Source organism: Priapulus caudatus, unplaced genomic scaffold (genome assembly GCF_000485595.1).
Source record: "Priapulus caudatus unplaced genomic scaffold, Priapulus_caudatus-5.0.1 Scaffold411, whole genome shotgun sequence".
NCBI lineage: Eukaryota > Metazoa > Priapulida > Priapulimorpha > Priapulimorphida > Priapulidae > Priapulus > Priapulus caudatus.
The window spans coordinates 6,665-27,606 of record NW_014577472.1 but is presented as its reverse complement, the minus strand read 5'-3'; the positions used below and the strand labels follow the sequence as shown (position 1 = coordinate 27,606).

The 20,942-nt window shown below is 43.8% G+C and overlaps 3 protein-coding genes across 3 annotated transcripts in view; 2 read left to right on the top strand and 1 right to left on the bottom strand.

Moving 5' to 3' along the window:
- Positions 1-6,828, top strand: part of LOC106810110 (ankyrin repeat and SAM domain-containing protein 3-like) — a 25,785-nt gene extending 18,957 nt beyond the window's left edge. Inside the window, 13 exon segments of the mRNA XM_014813385.1 lie at positions 785-986; positions 1,208-1,412; positions 1,857-1,978; positions 2,316-2,397; positions 2,848-2,980; positions 3,342-3,452; positions 4,663-4,896; positions 5,389-5,534; positions 5,666-5,836; positions 6,075-6,244; positions 6,640-6,664; positions 6,666-6,718; positions 6,720-6,828. Of these exon segments, the coding sequence (XP_014668871.1) occupies positions 802-986; positions 1,208-1,412; positions 1,857-1,978; positions 2,316-2,397; positions 2,848-2,980; positions 3,342-3,452; positions 4,663-4,896; positions 5,389-5,534; positions 5,666-5,836; positions 6,075-6,244; positions 6,640-6,664; positions 6,666-6,718; positions 6,720-6,828 (1,746 nt within the window). The 5' untranslated portion in view covers positions 785-801.
- Positions 6,829-7,532: 704 nt separating this feature from the next.
- Positions 7,533-10,480, top strand: LOC106810125. Its single transcript, XM_014813400.1, has 2 exons — positions 7,533-7,595; positions 8,496-10,480. The coding sequence occupies exons 1-2, from the start codon at positions 7,570-7,572 to the stop codon at positions 8,890-8,892; spliced, it is 423 nt and encodes a 140-aa protein (XP_014668886.1). The 5' UTR covers positions 7,533-7,569; the 3' UTR covers positions 8,893-10,480.
- LOC106810109 (methionine aminopeptidase 1-like) lies at positions 10,321-17,691 on the bottom strand (the record flags this gene model as incomplete). The annotated part of the gene is made up of 13 exons (XM_014813383.1): positions 10,321-11,068; positions 11,196-11,261; positions 11,617-11,654; positions 11,934-12,039; positions 12,712-12,843; positions 13,151-13,221; positions 13,511-13,578; positions 13,933-14,016; positions 14,279-14,370; positions 14,579-14,639; positions 14,820-14,887; positions 15,018-15,069; positions 17,620-17,691. Coding segments are annotated over 13 exons (1,077 nt in total), but the record flags the coding sequence as incomplete, so codon positions are not given.
- Positions 17,692-20,942: the final 3,251 nt, after the last annotated feature.

The following is a 20,942-nucleotide window of genomic DNA, read 5'->3' as shown; positions in this document are numbered from 1 at the left end:
TCCAGATGCGTGAGTCTCTCGCGAAATGCGCAGCCGTGAGAATCTCCCATTCTCCCGCACTCCCGCATGCCCTACGCATTCTCATGCATTCACGCAAAAGTAAAAAACCGAAAAAAGCAGCCCGCGACACCCCTGTTACCCACGTCCGTGGCTGTGCACATCGTGGCTCATGCTTGCTGGCTGGGGCGGCATTGATTGAAGTACGGGGGGGGGGGGGCGAATGCACCGATTGTTACAGTCGCGTGGGCATGCTTATTGCTGTATTTGTAGGGGTGGGCACTGCTGGTATGAGGGATAGCGAGCGACAGCAAAACTTTCCCGGAATCGAGGAAAACGCTGCAATCTGGAATGACACAGGAGTGTGCTGGCACGCAAAAAGAAACGTTGCTATGAATTTCATTACGATTTTCCATGTATATAGTCAGAAGCACGCGGTGATCTATTTATTTTTTGATTGACACTATTTTGACATCGGCGGGTAAATACAGGAACATTTTGACAACGGCGTTGTTAAATTTGCATGACAACGGTGGTGCGCCGCAGTGCCTCCTATGTAGAAGAAACGCTGCAATACATAGCATATTTTTACAATAAATTCTGAATTCATAAAATTGGATAACTACCAAGGATATATATACACAAAAAGCATGACTAGCACACTTATTTACTTTGTGGTCGGGCTTAACAGCCCTGAAAAGTGAAAATGGTGAGTTTATTATTGTTTATGAGTGAAGTTATGACTCACATTGACTCATTGACTGATCAATATGTTATATGTACATAGGTGGATCTAAACTGACCATGTTAAATGACTACCCTTACGAAGCTTCGGATGAGGCAAGTGAGAGTGAGCTGTTGGAACGCAGCCTATCTGTTTGGAAAGGACCGTGCTACGTGGAAACGGAAAATTTTGACCCAATTCCATTTGACTTGCACACAGCTGCTAGTCTAGGGAATTATGATGCAGTGCATGCATATATTACTAGGTATAATAATAACGATTAGTATACTTCGATGGTAAAAAAATAGGTAGGCCTAAAGGTGGTATATCCAACACATTGTTCTGGAAAGTTTCAGAAGAAACCTCTGTGTAGAAACAAGAAAATATATTTTGTTCATATCTATTGTTCCACACTGCATTTCATTATAGAATTGACAGATGAGGCTCTTAGGTGCTGATATATTCGTGATTTATTGCTTCGTTCAGGCAGGAATCTGATTCAAACCTGAACAGGAAGAACAAGGGAGGCTGGACGGCGCTGATGTATGCCAGTTACATCGGACATGACAATGTCGTGAACCTACTGCTTGATGCAGGAGTCGACGTCAATCTAAAGAACAACAGTGGATGTACGCCACTGATGCTGGCAGCGAGCTGTGGCAACGAGAGCGTCGGATTCTTTCTACTACAGGTCAGTACGTGTTCCGCATCAATGATGCTGTTACGCATTCACAAGCATGCTGCAGAGATTGCTTTCGACCATCTCCTTTTGCACTGAGGAGAATTTGTCCATGTGCATTCTCTTCTGTTTTTGGCATCACCACATAGTATTATCGTACTGTAGGAGGAGTGCCCATCTCGATGTATTGACTTGTGTTCTTTCTAAGTGTTATTGCACTCTGGGAGGACTACCAGTCTCAGATCAGATACCCGCATTCTTGCAGACCGTTATCATACTCTGTGAGGAGTTCCCATGTCGTATGTGCAAAGATTTACATTGCTGGGGGGTATTATGCTCATACTTTGGGAGGAGTACTTGTCTCTACATCCGATAATATACCATAGTATAGATATACGTGTATGATATATAGCAACCTCCTTGAAGCCAAGATGTAATGACATTTTTTCTTTGTAGTTTGGAGCAATCTTAGAAGCTAGAGACAGCAAGGGACGGACAGCATTGTTTCATGCCACAAGCTCGGGTCATCAGAACTTTGTGAAGTTCCTTCTTGAAAACTCCATTGATGCTAACGCAGTGTATGCACACATATTACTTTGTAGAGTTTAATATTACCATGAACGTATATGTATATTGATATATTCATTCTACATGTGTTGATAATATTACATATCATGTGTTACTTATATTGATATTGTTACATTTGGTTCACAATTATGTATTATGGTTATCACTTTCGTTATAATGTGTCGTCAACTTCCTAATTTATGTATTTCCATTGTGTCTACAACGTGAATGTTGCGAATATCCCATGAATGTGTGAGGGCATGGCTTGAGACTCGCAATTATGGGACTACGTACGTAACTGTATTGTTGGTATGTTATTCGTACATGGATCCCTTCTGTGTGATGCAGGGAGCCACATCATGGGATGACTCCCTTTATCCTGGCAGCGCTCGAGGGACACGAGATCATTGTTCAGTATTTCCTGCAACACGTAAGCTTGATCACAAAGCATTCTTTGTCCCTGAGATCCCATTAGCTATATAGCCTCACATGGCACCCTAATTTTCATTCCACTCGTTCCTCTGCGAGTCATTTGGGATTATGAAACGTGTGTAGCGGGAGCCCTGGACCATCTCTAGGGGATGCAGATTCTCTACCAATGCACCGTGGGGAATCAACAAGTTTATCACTCAATGCCATTGAGATATAAAGTTTGTGGTGACATTGAATTATTTGTGATTACGAACTTGTGACTGACTGTCTTTATATTTGAAGCATTCAGGGTTATGATACATAATGCAATTATCTATATTTTCTCAGTTGTTATTGAAATTGGGCTGCAGATGGCACTGCAGTTGCCCTGCTGACATAACAATGTGTACGTATGACGTAGAGATGTACGTAGACGTGGACGTATAGATAGCGTGATTAATTTTTCCAGGGTGTAGATGTGAACGCCAGAACCACTGTTGGGGACACTGCGCGGTCTCTGGCCCTGCTCAACCACCACACGAAGGTGGTCACTCTTATTGATAGATATGAGCACGGAAACTCCCCATTGCGGAACGAGACTGGTATGCCATGTTACTTATATGGTCATTGTTCAACCAAACTCATACAAAACAAAACCTGTTTAAACACAGCTTGCTGCCATCTCATACCAACTGAATAGATTTAAAAGATGCATGTATTAAACTCACAAATCACTATAGGCAAGTGTAACATGATTTGAAACCATTAATTTCAGTAATTTAATAAAACAGACACGTTTGGCTACAAACATATTTCTGATATATATATATATATATCAACATATATATATAATATATATCGTAAACGTTTGTAGCTGTGTTCGTTTATCTTCTACAGTGATCGAAATATTTATTTGGCAACCGTCTTAAATAAAACCGTGTTATTATTATGGACGTCGTTAAGGGCTGCACTGTGGTCCAGCCGATCTCAGCTCGTCAGAAGAAGGTTACCGATTGCAGCAGCACTACAAGCCCCCACGACACAGCCCTAGATCTGGGAAAAGTAAATCAAAAGGTTGGTGATCACTAAAACCTTAATTCCATCCCAATTTTTAGCTCGCCTTGACATCGTCAAGATGAGCTATTGCCATGGGGTGTTGTCCATCGTACGTCCGTCCGTCCGTCCGTCCGTCCATCAACATTTGGATACGGTCAACGATAACTCAAGAACCGTTTGACCCACATGTTTCAAATTGCATTTAGTTGTTACTCCTATGGGAGAGGTTTGAACGTCCTATTTTGGAGCACGCCAGTCGACCTACATTCGAGCCACGTCCTCTTTTTGGCAAAAATGGAAATGGCCATAAGTCACAGGGTTCAACGGATTTTGCTCATTTCTATAGTATGTGAATGAATAAGGACTGGCCCCTAAACATATCACACGGGTTTTGATATTTTTTTAAAATTATGCAAATTAGGTAGATTTTGGCAATTTCACTATGCATTTCAGTGTCTGTCTACGGTCAACGATAACTCAAGAACCATTTGACCCACATGTTTAATTAAAATTGAATACAGTTGTTACTCCTATGGGAGAGATTTGAACTTCCTATTTTGGAGCACGTCAGTCGACCTACTTTCGAGCCACGCCCACTTTTTGGCAAAAATGAAAATGCCCATCTAAATTCATTCGATTTTGTTAAATTTTGGTATGTGAATGTGTAAGGCTATAGTCCCAAAACAGTTGTTACTCCTATGGAAGAGATGACAACGTTCTATTACGTTTATTTTGTCCAACTGGTCAACAACTCTACAATCATACCTATATACGTGTAATATTGTGTTTTAGATTCTTCGTTACAATAATTTGACTGGAATATTTTATTGTTTTTATTTGCGCGATATTCGAAAACCAAAATGGCGATCATTTAGGCGTAGCGGCATCTCTCGTCAAGATTTCAGACTTTCAGATCTGAAATCTTTCGCATCAAAACTTATGCATATATCATTATCAAGAGTATATAATGGGGGATATGCTATATAATGGGAGTTCTCCCATATATACTCTTGCTTTATATATCCCCCCTCCCACGATCTTTTATCACACCCAAGGTGAGCTACAGTGTCATTGACACTTTAATTTCATTAACCCAGTGATAATTTTAAGTATTATTCACACGATAAAGTGTCACCTTTGGTATCATGCGTTCATCGTAAGAATTCATGCAGCGAAGCATTTCCGATTCACGTTCGTAAATCGCCATTCTGATTTCCTCAACCTGCAGCAGGCCCCAGCGTGCGGGACGGACCAGAGGCCGTGCAGCAGCTGATAGAGAAGTCACGGCAACACAAGGGGGCGCCGGCGCAGCAGGGTGCATGGCCGTCACCGGGGCAGCCGCTGCAGGTGCCGACATTTGTACCGAGCGACTACGTCACATTCCAGAATGACCAGATCGTCACGGCGAGTCAGGCGTACACGGAGCGGAGACTCCCACACAGCGCCGGCGATGGAGGCAAGGGTGCGTGCCGAAATTCGCGGTGAATCTGTCGAGCGATGGCTGAGTTAGTACTTTCGGCGAGACGACACGTTCTCTTGGTATTTAGCAGTTGAATGACAGCAGCCATTTGGTTGTCATGAGTAATGCATAATCTGACTTATCCGTCCTAGAGAGATAACCATGCCTCACCTTAGATGTTAATGCGAGGTCAATTATGCTCGTGCAGTTCGTACGTGGTGCACCCTAAAATGTTGACTTTGTAGCAGTTTGTTACCAAGAGTTGTTTTTAGAATGTCCTATCGCAACACTTATTAACTAGAGCTACCTGTTGATCACCCCAGGTGGGTAGATCACTTGTGATTAATAGATCACAAACCTTCTAAATAATGACTGACGGCATCCATAATTTGTGGGTAATATCATGATGTTTCTCACCAACTTTGCCTGAGCCGTGGGCGTACACAGGGCGTTGCGCCGGGAAGCTGATTGTGTGCTTGCCTCTGTTGCTTTCAGAGGATGGAGAAAATGGTGTCAGCGCATTTCTTCAGACGGGCGCCGTCACGATAAAGAGTAGTTCGAGTTCTAGCGGAGGATTTGCGGCCGCGGTGGGCATACCTAGCGGTGACAGTCTATCCGAGCAAGAATCGCCTGCTAAACTGGTGCGCATTTAAAACAGATTTCCGCGACCATTTGCGCGCATCATTTCGATCATCGTAACCATTTCCACATGCGTAGCGCATTGGGAATTTCACAGCACACGCGGGCTAACACCAACGTTCCTTCCTCACAGACAACACGCGATCTCACGGGTTATGTGCCCACACCGCCGTCACCCGCACCCACGTTGCCCACGCTGGCCAAGGAACCTGTGCCACCGGACGATAAGGAGAGTCGGCAGGAGCAGCAGCAGCAACAACAACAACAGCTGGACCACCACCATCATCAACAGCAGCAACAGCGTCACCGCCAGCAGCAGCAGCATGACCACCACCAGCAGCAGCAGCAGCCTCACCACCAGCAGGAGCAGCAGCAGCATCACCACCAGCAGGAGCAGCAGCAGCATCATCCACCACCCAGCAGCAGCAGCAGCAGCAGCCATAACCACCAGCAGGAGCACAGCGCAATCATCAACCACCAGCAGCAGCAGCAGCCAGCAGCGCACCACCAGCAGGAGGCAGCAGCAGCAGCAGCACCACCACCAGCAGGAGCATCGGCAGCAGCAGGAGCAGGAGCAGCAGCAGCAGGATCTTGAGGCGTTTCTGAGACAGGTGGGGCTGTCGAAGTATCACGGCGTGCTCGTGGAGCAGGACATTGACCTGCAGCTGTTTCTCACGCTCACCGAAAACGATCTCAAGGAGGTTGGAATTCAGTAAGTACAGTGAGTTGGGGCAAGTGAGTCGGCACTTCCGTTGTGCACGCGTAGAGACGCGTGTATGTATGCACCCGTGCACGCATGCACAAATGTTCGCGCATGTACACACCAAGCTCATGCACGCAGACTCACACGTACACACACAGCACACGCACACCTCCGCATACATGAATGTATGATGCACACGGTCGATACATTATCTCTACTTACCATACTACATGAGGTTTGAGAGATGGGGTGTGTTCATGATAGAGATCTTTACAGGAGATTCCATCTTTAATCACCGTTAGTTCAGCAATGCATTATCGTGCATGTCATCAGCTATAAATCTGTGTCAAACGGTTATTAAACTACGCGAGTTTGTAAGATTTTCTGTGTAATTTGTACATCAGATTATTGTGTCCAAGGAGAAAGATGAACATCGGCGATTGCCCGTTGGCATAGCAACGCGCCGCCTCCTCTACTAAGCGCCGGAGCAGGCTTATGCGGATAAGCTAGAGGCGGAAATGCAAGAAATGGCCATTCACACTCCATCAGGTACCACTGCACCTATCATGTCTGGTTACCTATTAAAGGTGTAACGCTACGTTACCTATACAGGTGTCACCAGGCTACATACCGATTACAGGTGTAATATCTACGTTACCTAATACAGGTTGTAACAGCTACATTACATATTACAGGTGTTACAGCTAGGTTACCTATTAAAGGGTAACAGCTACGTTACCATTACAGGTGTAACAGCTACGTTACTTATTACAGGTGTAATATCTACATTACCTAATACAGTGTAACAGCTACGTTACCTATTACAGGTGTAATATCTACGTTACCTAATACAGGTGTAACAGCTACATTACATATTACAGGTGTTACAGCTAGGTTACCTATTACAGGTGTATTTAAATCTAGCTTTAACCTATTACAGTGTTACAGTACGTTACCTATTACAGGTGTTCACAGCTACGTTCCCTATTACAGGTGTAATATCTACATTACCTATTACAGGTGTAACAGCTAGATCACCTATTACAGGTGTAACAGCTAGATCACACCTATTACAGGTGTAATAGCTAGATCACCTATTAAAAGTCGTTACAAGCTAGTTAACTATTACAGGTGTTATAACTAGACTTCTATTACAATGCGTAACAGCTACGTTAACTATTGCAGGTGTGTGCGCGACTGGAAAGCATGAAGGCAGCAGGTGTTACAGGAGCGGGAGCTGCGCAGCGTCCGTTGAGGCTGCCTCATGGAGGACAGGCGCTGCGTGGCGCGTCTGCAGCACACGTCGAGCGAGGCGAGCATCGTCTGTTGGCAACATGACTGCCGCGATGATCAACATGAGGTGACGCTTGTTCGCCACATGCACTCTATTGTTCATACATGCGTTGCACACATGCTCCATCGTTCATACGTGCTCCGGAGCCGTCGTTCATACATGCTCTGTCGTTCATAACATGCCTCTGTTGTTCACGATGCACCGTTCATACTGTGCGCCTTTCGTTCATACATACCATTCATGTATGGCTTCGTTGTTCATACAAGCTCCGCTGTTCCATACGCGCATTCAACATGCTCTAATGTTCGTACACACTGTTCATGCACGCTCTGTGTCTGTTCTTCACCTATGCCGTTTATAAATGCTGTTCAATTCATACACGCTGCAACATTTATACATGCCCAGTCATTCATACACGCTGCAGTATTCCCACACGCTGCGCCATTCATACATGCTCTGTCATTTATACATGCTCTTTCATTCATACATGCTCTGTCATTTATACATGCTCTGTCATTTCTACATGCTCTTTCATTCATACAAGCTGCAGCATTCCCACATACTGTGCCATTCATACACGCTCTACTAATTGTACACGCTGTGCCATCTGTAAACGCTGCCCCATTCATTACACGCTCTGCTATTTATACACGCTGTGCCATCTGTAAACGCTGCTCCATTCACGCACGTTGCGATATTTAACTGCCACTCTCTTGGACAATAAAGGCCAAGTTAGATGCTAGGCTGAGAGTGACAAGAGCTTCGAAATAATTCGTAATAATTCGTAAATGGGATTCGGAGCGTTCGTGACAGCAGTGTCAAGATCACCAGCTACCGTACGGTTACAACTACAGCGTTTACTGTTACCTAGTTGTGTGTCACCAGCAGCCGCACGCATGCAGAGACCGGTCGTGTCATCTTCCTCTTCAACATCATCATTATCATCATCATATTCTGCGTGCGCAGGTTATGTCAGGCGGAGCTAATGAAGCAACTAACGCCGGACCTTGACAGCGACCGACGCTGCACGAAACTTAACAACACCGTCGAAGCAAGAGACAGGCGCCCCGCCGACGGCATGGGCGCGTCCCCCGAGCACAAGGCGGCGCCACTGTACACGTGGGGGGCGCAGCAGGCAGGCGAGGATGCCTTGGCAGATGCGCAACAGCAGCTATGGGGCGCCTCGGTGCAAGCGCAGCAGCAGCTAGGGGGTGCCTCGGCGCACGCGTTGACGCTGCGTCTGTGCAAGCACGCGGAGGAACTGGAGCGCCACCTGTCGGTCATCTCATCACTCGTTGAGATGATGCGGCAGCAGAGCGGCGATCACGTGCAGACGCCCGCGCCGCAGCAGCAAAACGCGTGAGACACCGGGGAGCGGTGAGGCGCCCGAGACATGCGTGAGAAGCCGGGGAGCGGTGAGGCACCCGAGACACGCGTGAGATGCGTGAGAAGCCGGGGAGCGGTGAGGCACCCGAGACACGCGTGAGAAGCCGGGGAGCGGTGAGGCGCGTGAGACGCCGGGGAGCGGCGAGACGTGTGAGACGCCCGGGAGCGGCGAGGCGCGTGAGACGCCGGGGAGCGGCGAGATCCTTATCGTTTTTAGCCGTTTTTTTTGCGTTTGTATTGCAGCAGCATGTGACCTTGCGATGATCATTTGAATTTGTCTAAAATGATCGAATGTCAGTTTCATAATGCAGTAAATATGTAAAGCAGATGGTTCCATACCAACATGTATTTTCGATGTACAATGTGATTATCATATACATTGGGCACTGTAAAATTGTTTATAAATGGGACTGAGGATAGCGAGTGTAACTGAATGGTGATGGATCCATGCTTTCATATAGATTCCTCGTCTTTCCCAATCATTCTTCCAACAGTGAATCATATTTACTAATAATTATTTAAAAAAAGGATTATAATTGGAACCCAGGGGTATCAGCTCTTGCGTTTGAATTCTGTGAATATGTACGTCTGCCGAGGGCACAGAAAGTTGTATGTCGAAGCTGCATCCAAGTTACTTAAAACAGAAGTTAAATCTAGTACATGAGTGCATTAGTCAGTGGCGGTAAGGGAGTTAAGGCACGTGGTGGAGTGAGTGAATCTCGTCGGAGGCGCACGTGGCGTCGCCAAAGTGATCTGTGATAAATAGACGTTTAATCTGTAAATAAAGTAACAAATGTGATGACTTCACTTTCATGCACAAACGTGTTCGCGTGACGTGGTGCGGCGCGGGGCCTGCTGGGTCCCCTAGACACCGAACGCACAAAGTTGCAGCAGGCGCGGGTTTTCGTGACTGCAATACATGTTGCCGTGGAGGGACGAGCAGTGTTATCAATCGCTGCAAGATGTTGGAAGTTAATCGGTAGAATTGTGTGCACGTACTAGTCTGTAATAGCAGGAATAGGATTATACAGCGTCATTCCACGTCTCCCAGCATGATAGATCTATTGTTATTGTTATTGTAGATATTACGTTCTGTAGTTAGTCGAGTGGTATATGAACATCATTAAGAACAACTGGATAATGTTGCAGCATGTGTTTCGATCTGTCCGTTACTTCTCTCGCAGTACTGCGGTGCCGTCATGGGTGGATAAAGGAGCTTTTGCGTTTTCGTGACAAATTTTTTGCCTACAGAATATCATGAACATATCTAGACTAGTTGTAGGAGAACTTATCTATATATACAATATTATAAACTTAAAATGAACATAAACATATCTATACTATATTGTATAGACATGTTCATGACGACATCGAAATCTACCACTGAATATGTGCAGAATAATCATTTCACCTCTAGCATCAAAACTTTATTAAAAATCTCAAGTCACAAGATATTGTTGGACACAAACATCCCAGCAGTATGAAGCATGTGATAACAGAGTTTAATTCGACTTGTCTCTCACTGAACACTTTTTTACAAAAACATTAAAATAACATTCTAAGTATCACTTGTCCTGTATTTTTCATGTGATTTTGAAAGCAGTGGGCTCAGTTTATATTATTAGCTTCAAGGTACGTTAACAAAGGCGGATGTGCAGATGCAATTAAGAAATATTGGAAGGTAAAACAGAAAAAAAGTTAGAAGTAATGACCGTCGTTATATAAACAATAGAAGTCAAAATCCCTTTTAAATAGTTTTCAAACACTATATGATAAGTTATCAGCTGACAAGCCAGCGCCACCCAGTGGCAACCTAGACACATGGCTGCTTTCAAATGTCTACATTATTGTTACAAATCCTACATTGAGAACCTATCGCAAATGAGAGATGTCACGTATGAGTGCACGGCGATCTACAACGATTCAGCTATTATTCCTAAATCTAGTACTCCTATCCAAACCTAATGCGCAAACCAATATAATTTTCTAGCCTAGCTGGTCCATGAAGTGAGGCCGGCTTGTTCCCGGGCGCTGAGTGAGAATGTCCACACCCGTGTCTGTCACAAGTAAGGTGTGCTCGAATTGAGCTGAGCGTCGGCCATCTTGAGTCACTGCTGTCCAGTTGTCGGGCCACACCATGTCCCGCCACACACCTGTGCACGAGTCGAAATACATTCATGCAACCTGAACATGTCACGAGTTAAAGAGAAACCACTCTGTGCCAAAAAGTATGCAAAACGGAACATAAAACATTGTGCAAACAAGTACTAGTACACATACCTTCTGAAATCATTGGTTCAATAGTAAATGAGTGTCCAGCCTTCATAACGCCTACAGCCTTGTTTTCTGCATCAAAACAACATTATATATTAATATTCCATAATTAACTCATCTTTTCTACTATATGCTATAGGAAAACGTTATGATGTAGAAGCAAATTCAACTAAGAACAATAATTATTCTAGAAATGTAAAGTGTTGGAAACGTGTGAAGCCACTGTGAGGGTTTCAATAAGCTTAACATAACGTGAAATCCTTTCAACTCTATACTGCACAGAATGTTTCAAAGATGAAGCAAGTTCAACAGAGAAAATCAATTGTACCAGCAATACTGTTACATGAAAAGCACTGCCTACTAAAACTTTTACTACAAGAAAAATATTAAAACAACGAATTTGTAGACAGTAGAGGGCTGTACTTACTGGCATAATGAGGTACATTCGGTGCCGTGTGGAACAGCCTGAAAGACGGAAACACAAAATAGTTTGAACTAGAAAATGCAACTCCACAGCAAATACCAACGAAATCTGCAAACTCAATTCAAATTGCGAGGCACGATGACAGCGTTTCGATTTCGTCTAGCGAGCGAACACAGTTCATTCTTCTCACGCCGCAATGCCCCACCCACCTCCCCAGAGATGTATCTTAGTTCCTATCATCCGATTATTCACAAAGGGTGCAGTCGCCATCTTGCATGGCCCAGGAGGTGCTTGCGAGGGGGCACCACATGCATGCTTACCTGTGGATGCCATGTCCGCAGTAGCTGCGCACAACGGAGAATCCGTTGGCCTGCGCATGCTTCTGTATGATGGCTCCAATGTCTCGGTACCGCATGCCTGGTTTCACTGAAACACGCACATGCACGACTCGTGATTCAGGTGTATGCGGGCGGGCAGCCCAGCGTCCAGCCACGAACTACAGCCAAGTCGGTAGCAAAGATCGTGAAATCATCCACAAATTACGAATGGCGTCGCTCGGAGTAACGCCAACCTAGCCACCTTGAGTAATCGACCGGCGGTTATAGCCAATCTGCGACGCGATGAAACAAAAATAATGGGGCCATAATAAAAAGATTGTTTGTTTGCCCTCACCCGACTGACCCGCCAAAAAAGGGCCGACTCAAAAACTTTTATCGATCTTTTTCCTTTTTTTTTTACAAATTGTATCAGTGCACATTATATAAATCTGTAGGCAATACGTTATGTACCAAGCAAAACAAACATTCAACATAACAGGTATATCCACACAAGTACACCCGAGCATGTAGAAATCATGCTGAATTTGTAAAAAGACCCCCCTCAAAAAAAGAAAAAAAGCCTACCTACCCAAACTTTTATTGAGCCTGGGTCGGGTGAGGGCAGACAAAGATTTTTTTAATTGTGGCTTGGCTACGAATATGTTGGGCATGACTGACATAGCAACAATATTTAAGGCAAGTATGGATATCTCACTCGTGCACACGGGTGAATCATCAAGTAAGACGCAGTGCGCATATGCGCTGCGTGCTCGCCACCTACCTGCTTGCATCGCGTAGTCGAGGCAGTCCCATGTGACACCGACGAGCTTCTTCGTCACGTCGTCGACGTTACCGACAAGTAACGTCTCGTTTAGGTCGCCATGGAAACCGCGGTGGTAAACGGTCACGTCGACTGCCAATGAAGCAGAGATGCCAATGACGAGAACGGATGTGTAATTTTGGCCGTCGGGACGGCGTCGTCCAATGACTTCGTTTTATCGAGTAAAATCTTTTGATTTTGAAGTGAAATCTAAATTTTCCCGAAAACTCTTGCATTAATAAATATTTACGATTTATCTTGAAATTAAAATGATTTTAAAGCATATAACTGGAACACATGTGTATCTAATGCACGATGTAAATGCCCATTACTCATTATTGAATGAGCACTACATGGTTACTCTGTTTGTAAGGAGAAAATATATGAAGTTGCCACTCACTGTTAACTATGTCACCATCGGTTAAAGGCCGCTTGTCAGGAATCCCGTGGCAAATGACTTCATTAACAGACCTAAAAAGAATCCATATATCAATTCATGGATGCATGCAAGATGCAGGTCCACCATGAAAAGAGGGCTCACTCTTTCATTTTATTTTATTTTATTTAGGAATTCCCTGTTACAGAGGAGCGAATGCATCCTTCAGTCTTGTGCTCAGAAGTACCACTGCAAGCATGCATGATCAGAACAATTAAACATTTATCGCTGAATAATGACAGCTAACCATTATCGCTAAGAGCTAACCATTGTTACAACTGAAACCACGTAAAGTCAAGGATTTTTTGCAGGGTATGTACTCACGTGCAGCAGGACTTTGGGAACCTATAATAGTTAAGTGGAGATGGATAGCAATCTCTATCGATAGTCGCCTGGAAGAATACATGATGCAATTCTAGAAGTCGTCACTCCGTGCACGACTGCTTTTTAGCATGAATGCAGACTTCACATGTAAAATTACACAATCAAATTTCTCTCTCCTGTCAGAAGTACCAAATGCATATGTCGAGACCTGCATCCCTGCACAGTGTTATCATGTTATTGCAATACTACGGTACTCTTGACTTAGCTTGAGAAAGACTACCATTAACACTGATCGGCATTACATAGAGCACATGATTCACAACATTCTGCAGAACTTAAAGAATATTCATCAGAGATGAATCTGATGTAATTACCAGCAGAGTCACTCATCGACCATTTACACCTGAATTTTATATAATCACCTCATGTATTAGCCTGTCGATTTCATCTGTTGTCACGCCGACAGCGACAGCCTCAGCCCCTATGTCTAGCACTTCCCGGCCAAGCTGAAATCTCAGAGTTAACGCAATTAGCAACTACCGCAGCCAAGAACCTTTACACCAATTCTCTGCTGGTCAGTACATGTGAAGGAGCGTTACGGCAGATGTCGACACAACGTATCTGTACAACGTTTACATTCGACACTTGTAAATGTTAAGAGTTACTTTTGAATTTACATTAGGGTGTGTTATGAGCAGCTTTCCTTTACTTTTAGTTCTTCTTTAGTGACTACGTTGCCTGTTAACCAAAAGAAGACGCCTATCTCACCTTACAAGCTACTCGCAGACTCTCCTGGTCCTCATCAGATAGCACGAGTATCTGTGAGGTTCCCCTGGCTGCCAATTCACTATGTGGCGTTCCTAAATACAAATATGCATTCGCAGAGCGGTTGGTTATCCTATTTGGCCTTTTAATACAAAAGATATGCGTTGTTTTTCATTTTTTTCGTACAATAATTAAATTTCTTTCTTAAATTTACATTCGCTGTAGTTCTAAAGGCTACGAATTGTTACACATCATCAACAGATGACAGGTATAAATTTCTATAAATACATCAACACTGCACACCTTTTGAATCGTTAGCATAGTCTGGACGTGTTATATTATCTGGCACTGCCCTCTTTGGTGTCTGAATAAAGAAAAACAAAGGTATATAGCAAGACAAAGATGTAATAGTTGAAATAATCATTGTAGTTGTTAACACAGTTATCATAGTAAGCATTAGTACTGGGATCAAAAACACATAATTCCAATATAAATAACTACATGATTACAAAAACATATTGGAATAATCCAAAGGTCTACTTACTACGGGCCATGGTCTCAGCTTTCCACTAAATGTGAAGTCTGGCCAAGGATCATATATTGATGCTCCTTCTGAAATACAATATATTGTACATATTGTATATATAAAATAAAAATATGTGTATCATGAACATATATATGTATACTGTCAATCTCGGTAATTCTAACATTTTCAACATAAAATGTCAATGTCCATACTCACTTGCTTTCTTGTGCTGCTGCTTGTGTGTGCTCCAGCTTTTTTTAAAACAATCCTGTGTGAAGTGTAAAGGTGCATGGTGACCTTATAGACTTATATCTGCTATATTAAAAGTTACTGTACATATTATGTAGTAGTACATGAGAGTACACAGTTACACTGTACAGACACTAGTAGTGAGATACCACTGATTAGTAATCACTATCACCATCACTCATCAGTGACAGTGACAGTGTCAGTGTTTAAATCCAACTAAATTGGCAGTGACTGGAGGTACGGCAGCCGTTACAAGGCTGGAGGTACGGCAGTCCATTCGCTTTCATACTTAACGAGACAAAGATGGCGGCGGATGGCGGTAGATTTCGAAATAATGCCTTGGGAAATAAATTCACGATTTGAGTTTTGATGAGCTAGAAGTAGAAACACTCGGATTAGGTATGAAAATGAACATTATTGTAAACTTTACATCACAAGATTGCAAATATATTTGCCTCAGCCCTCAAACAAACGCCAAAAAGGGGCTTCAACAAACGACGGCTACCGTACCTCCAGCCACTCCGAAGTAAATTATTGAACATTAATAATGCACAATAATCCTTCAATATCATTAACATTGTATTAAATCGTAAAATGCATTAAATACTCGATCACCAGCAGCCAGGCATCATTACCCTATTTTGACAAGTCATAACTTACATTACACTGTTACGTGTTACATATACTGACACTAGTAATGCTGAAAGGGTCGTTGTCGTATCACGCTTACTACATTCATAATGCACCGAGTCAAATATACTATATGGTATACTACATAAGTTGTCATTGTACCTACAGAAGTGCTACCGCATAGACCCTAAACATACCTCATATAAAAATATTAAACATAATACTAAAACCTCAATCAAGAACTACTCGAAAAAGTTACATAGGATGTAGTACCTGATACGACAACGACCCTTCGTGCACTAGTATAAATAATTAAGTAATACTAATAGTACACATTGTCATTAGTACATTGCATACATAACTGAACAAATACTGACAAATATAAGCATACATTAGGATTTAGCTGAGAGGCGATCTCTATGTCCCAGCGCGTACTATAGAGAGTTAACTGGTACGGTTTCGATTATATTCGCGAACGTAACCTGGTACTATCGATTATGCCGGACCGTACCTCGCCTACTCTGCACTTACAGTCTAGGGGAGTCCGCCTACATCACTAACGAGTCTAGGGCGAGGTCTGCTCTACTCCATCTAACGCAGTCTAGGAGACACTATGACCGAATAATTCTGTCCCATATACCTTTTTTATTTTTGGTGGAGCGGTGTATATTCGGACAGACGGCGGCATTCATTGACTATTTCGTTGAGACTCGATGCAAAATGCAGTGCGCTGAGAATCGGCCTCGTACGCCGCTACTTGGGCTTGAGAGAAAAAAACCTTTTACCGTTTCCTCTTCTTACATGGCTTTACCTTGCTAACTGATATGTCGCTTTTACAATTCAACTTCAATCGTTATTCAACTTTCTAAAAAGACTTGTTTTTATCACACCGCCTTCGTTACTAGACTCTTCTAATTACGATTCGCCATTTTACAAACACATCTAGACCAAATACAGACCGTCTCTGTACATAGCCCCTGTTCTCCGCTTGTAAAGCTTGTTATCGGTGCCGCGCGCAGGAGGCCTGGATAACTGATAGACTCGCTGTGAGCATTGGGTCTGATCGTGTTGTTTGTAAATGCGATGTAATTTAGGAAAGTTAACGAAGCCGCGTGTTTATTTAAACAAACAATCTCTTTAAGAATCGTTGAATAACGATTGAAGTAAAATGTCATACACATTTCCCAGTACTGACAGTAGAACGGTCAAGCCATGTAGAAGGAACGGTAGGCGTTTTTGTTTCGCTGCCAATTAGCGGCGTACGGGCTCATGCTCAGCAGCACTGACTTCTCTGTCATTGCGATTCTCCACGAAATTTTTCAATGAACCCCGTTTCTGTCCAATATAACCTCACCAGAAATATAAAAGTGGTTATTATGGCGACTAGAATTATTGTCGGAGATATCTTAGGCGGTCTCGTATACTAAAGACAATTGATTAAACGAGTCGAAATTTATTCTTAAAAAGAGATCAGCCTACTCACTAACGAGTCTAGGAAGTCGGCCTACGCCTACATGAAGCGGATATATATACGTTCGCTTATTACCGACCGTACCTGCACAGGGCCACTTTGAAGCTTTCAATAAAGTATAATGCGAACTAAATACGAAATCTACTTCTACTTTCAGTACAAAATTTCTTAATGTTTCTATACTATTCTAGCAGCGCCTACTCTCTTTCACCTACGGCGTACACGCCGATAGTTTCCAACCACTGCACTTACCGGCTTGCATTGCTCTCGGCGGCGTGACTGTTGCACGGCTTGCGGACTAATATTAGAAGGAGCTTGCACTCCTCTATATTCACTCTCTACTATTCACGCTTGCACTCTCGTATATTAGTGCAAGCGCTGCTAAAGCGTGCAACAGTCGCGCCGCGAGAGCAGGCAGCGGTAATGCAGTGCGTTGGAACACTTCGGCACCTATACATTAACACGAACCTGTGAGCAGAAATATGACCCTGGGATTCCTAGTTTAATGCATGTTGGACATTGGAGCTTTGCAGTATTACTACATCAACAGTTTCGCAAATTCGCTGCAGCTGATTCTCTGAGCAAATTTGAAATCAGCCATGCTTCTGCCCTCTGGTTCATTTATCAATATCTTCCATATTCCTTGATAATTGACTAGCGACACCTGTGGTTGACGGGGGAAACTTTGCCGGCTTTGAAACTCGGCAATTTTTGAAGAACTACTGTTTATTTACGTTTTTATACACTGTTGTTCTCAGTTTGCAATATGGCAGGAAAGTAAACGGGTAGGTACGTTGGTAATTTACGGAAGCCCGTTGGTGCCAAGGTGGATTTTTTTTTATCTGGCGGCTGCCACGTAATTATTGCGGCAGGCCCACATTATCTTATCTGGTGGACTCGGTCGCCCACATAACAGAAACGCCGCCGCACACACCAGCCGATTTTACAAACGATGAGACGATGGAAGCGATAAGCCGGCACTGTTAGCGTAGGTTGCAGGAATGGCGTCCTTAAAAGATCGGCAACTCTAATCGGCTATCTGCCTCATCGAGACTTTCAAAATCTCCAAACAAGATGTCTTTGTATTTTGGGACGCATCACCGATAAAAGATAAAAATCTTAATCTAACAAATGAACGCGCCACCTTTACCGATATGCGCTTATTTCTTATCGGGGCCGATCAAATCGGCCCAGTAAAAATCGGCTGGTGTGCCGCGGGTGATGTAATACTTCTATCGATTAATATAATTGTTAAAGATCGGACTAATACAACCGTGTTGTGGAACGTGTTAATATTAAAATCTAATAACTTTCAGGCTCACGCGAACATGTGGCGTCACTATACAGGCTTATTGCAGATACGGTTGATCCCCCCCCGCGCGTACGCTATAGCCTATGGTATTGGTATCGGTTGGTATGGTATCGTATGGTATGTATTGGGTATGGGTATGGTATGTATGGGTATCGTATGTATGGTGATGGAATATCGCTATTGGATATGGTATGGTAATGGTAAATTGGTAATGGTATAGGGTAGGGCGCAAATCCAGAGGGGGTACAAGGGGTCAGTCCTCCCCAACGAATTTTCAGAGGGGACATCCTACCTCAACTGTCCCCACGCATTATCACTCTATGATTTGTGCTCGCTACAGTGTCTGCTCGCAGCCCTACCACGGCATGCCCCGAATCTGTAGTTGTGTGTTGCAAGAACAACGATCTGAGTGTCGTTTGCTGTGTGTTGTGTGTGATGTGTGCATCGTGACCACATCTTCCATCAAATATTTTCATTTATTGTAAATGACGCCGGGGTGTAGAAAAAAAGTTGAATCACTTCATTGGTGTGTGTGTGTGTGTTTGTGAAGTGAGAACCTTTTTTTGTGTGTGATAGTGCATGTCACAGTGGCTCTCTTCCCTTTTTTTTCGCTCAGTTTGCATTTCATTCAAGGGCATTTGAGAGCATAATACATGATCATGCACAACTTAAGAAAAGATGTGTCCTTGATTCAATTTAGTACGCGTTGCTCCTTTTTTTAACACGCTTTTTTTGTCTATATTAAATAAACTTGTCTTATGCAGAAGTATCTAGCAAGACCCAGTATGTTTAATGGAAATTTAGGAGCATATCACTCACATTAGACACGTGCATTTCAAGGATTACAGCTGGAACCACGAGCTATTATTCAACGCCCAAAGAGACACTGGTAACTGAGCATCGGTTTTAATAATGTCTAATTTTCATTGCCAAAATTGCATGATAATAGTAATACACGCATATAGTGATTGACTGGACCAACAATAATAACGGACGCAATTATATTTTGTGATCAGCGCTCAGACACAAATGATTTGTTTCTGCTTTTGTTTACTTGATTTATCAGGAGTGTATCAATTGAACACTCCTGATTTTATGACTGCCATGTGGACTGTCCCTTTTTGTAATCTTATCACAAACAACGAAAGTGGTGACATGTGTGTGTGTTTGGAATGGATGTTGTGTTTGGCCCGTGTGTGTGTGTGTGTGTACAGGAGCTGTTTGTGTACTGGCGGCTGGTGGAGGTCAGGCGGGTCTGCCACCCCCCTTCCTAGCTCGCCGCCAGGAATCGCACCGTTCGAGGGGGCGTCTAATTTCCCAAAAAATTTGTGGGGAGGGCCTCCCCGACCCGCCCTTCGCGTGCTCGGTTCTGGTCCGGACCCCTCCCGCTGCTTCGCCCCGCAAGAAAGGCAATGCTGTAGTGGGTCTAATTTAAAAAGACATTTGCTGCGGGAGGCCCCCCTGACCCTCCCCCCTTCGCGTGCTCGCTACTGGTGTCCCCCCACATTTCAAAATGGATTTGCGCGCCTGAGGGTCCCTACAGGGGCGTGTACAGGATTTATACCAGGGGGGGTCTAACCGTAACCCAAACTTGCGAGCACGCGAAGGGGGGGTCTGGGGAAATGTTTGAAATTAGACCCCCTTAGATGCGTTTTCTGCGCGATTAATGCGTTTTCTGTCCCTGCAGAGAGTTGCGCCATGACGAGTCGGAAAAAATCGGTCACGTGATCGCTGGACGCCATGTTGTTTCCAAATGGATCCACACCACTGATCTCTATAATACAGTCTCGATTATATTCAGGCGCGGATTTAGGCCGGTTTGCACCGGTTTCCAGAAACCGGTCACAGGCTGGGTATCTACAGAATTGACCCTCAAAATTTACCAAAATGCACCAAATTAGCCTAATTTTTTTTAAATTCCCGGAGGGGGGGGGCATGCCCTCGGAACCCCCTAGCTGAGACTAGAACTATGGAAACTGGTCACCCAAACCCTCTGGATCCGCCCCTGATATTATAAAGATCAGTGATCCACACCGCTGCCGCTCAAGTACAGCGCTGTATGAATACGCTGTACAATGGTCCATAGTAATTAATTAGACTAATCATGCTTCAATAAACTCAAAATCCACAGAGATTATAGCTAAGACATGTGTCCATGTGTATCTAGATTTCTAGAAATGTTACTCAAATCGTTCGCGCCATATGATAGTTTAATTGTACACTTTCTTACCGCCTATAGCCGTGCGTATATTCCTATGTGTGATACCGCGCGGAGATATTTGCTAATTAATTAAACCACTCGCGCTTCAATAAACTCCAGAATCACAGAGATCATAGATAACACACGTGTATTTGCACATGCACGCACACACTCATGCACGCACGTGTACGTGCACACGCACGCACGCACACACGCACGTTCAGGTGCATATGCACATGCACGCACACACTCATGCACGCACGTGTACGTGCACACGCA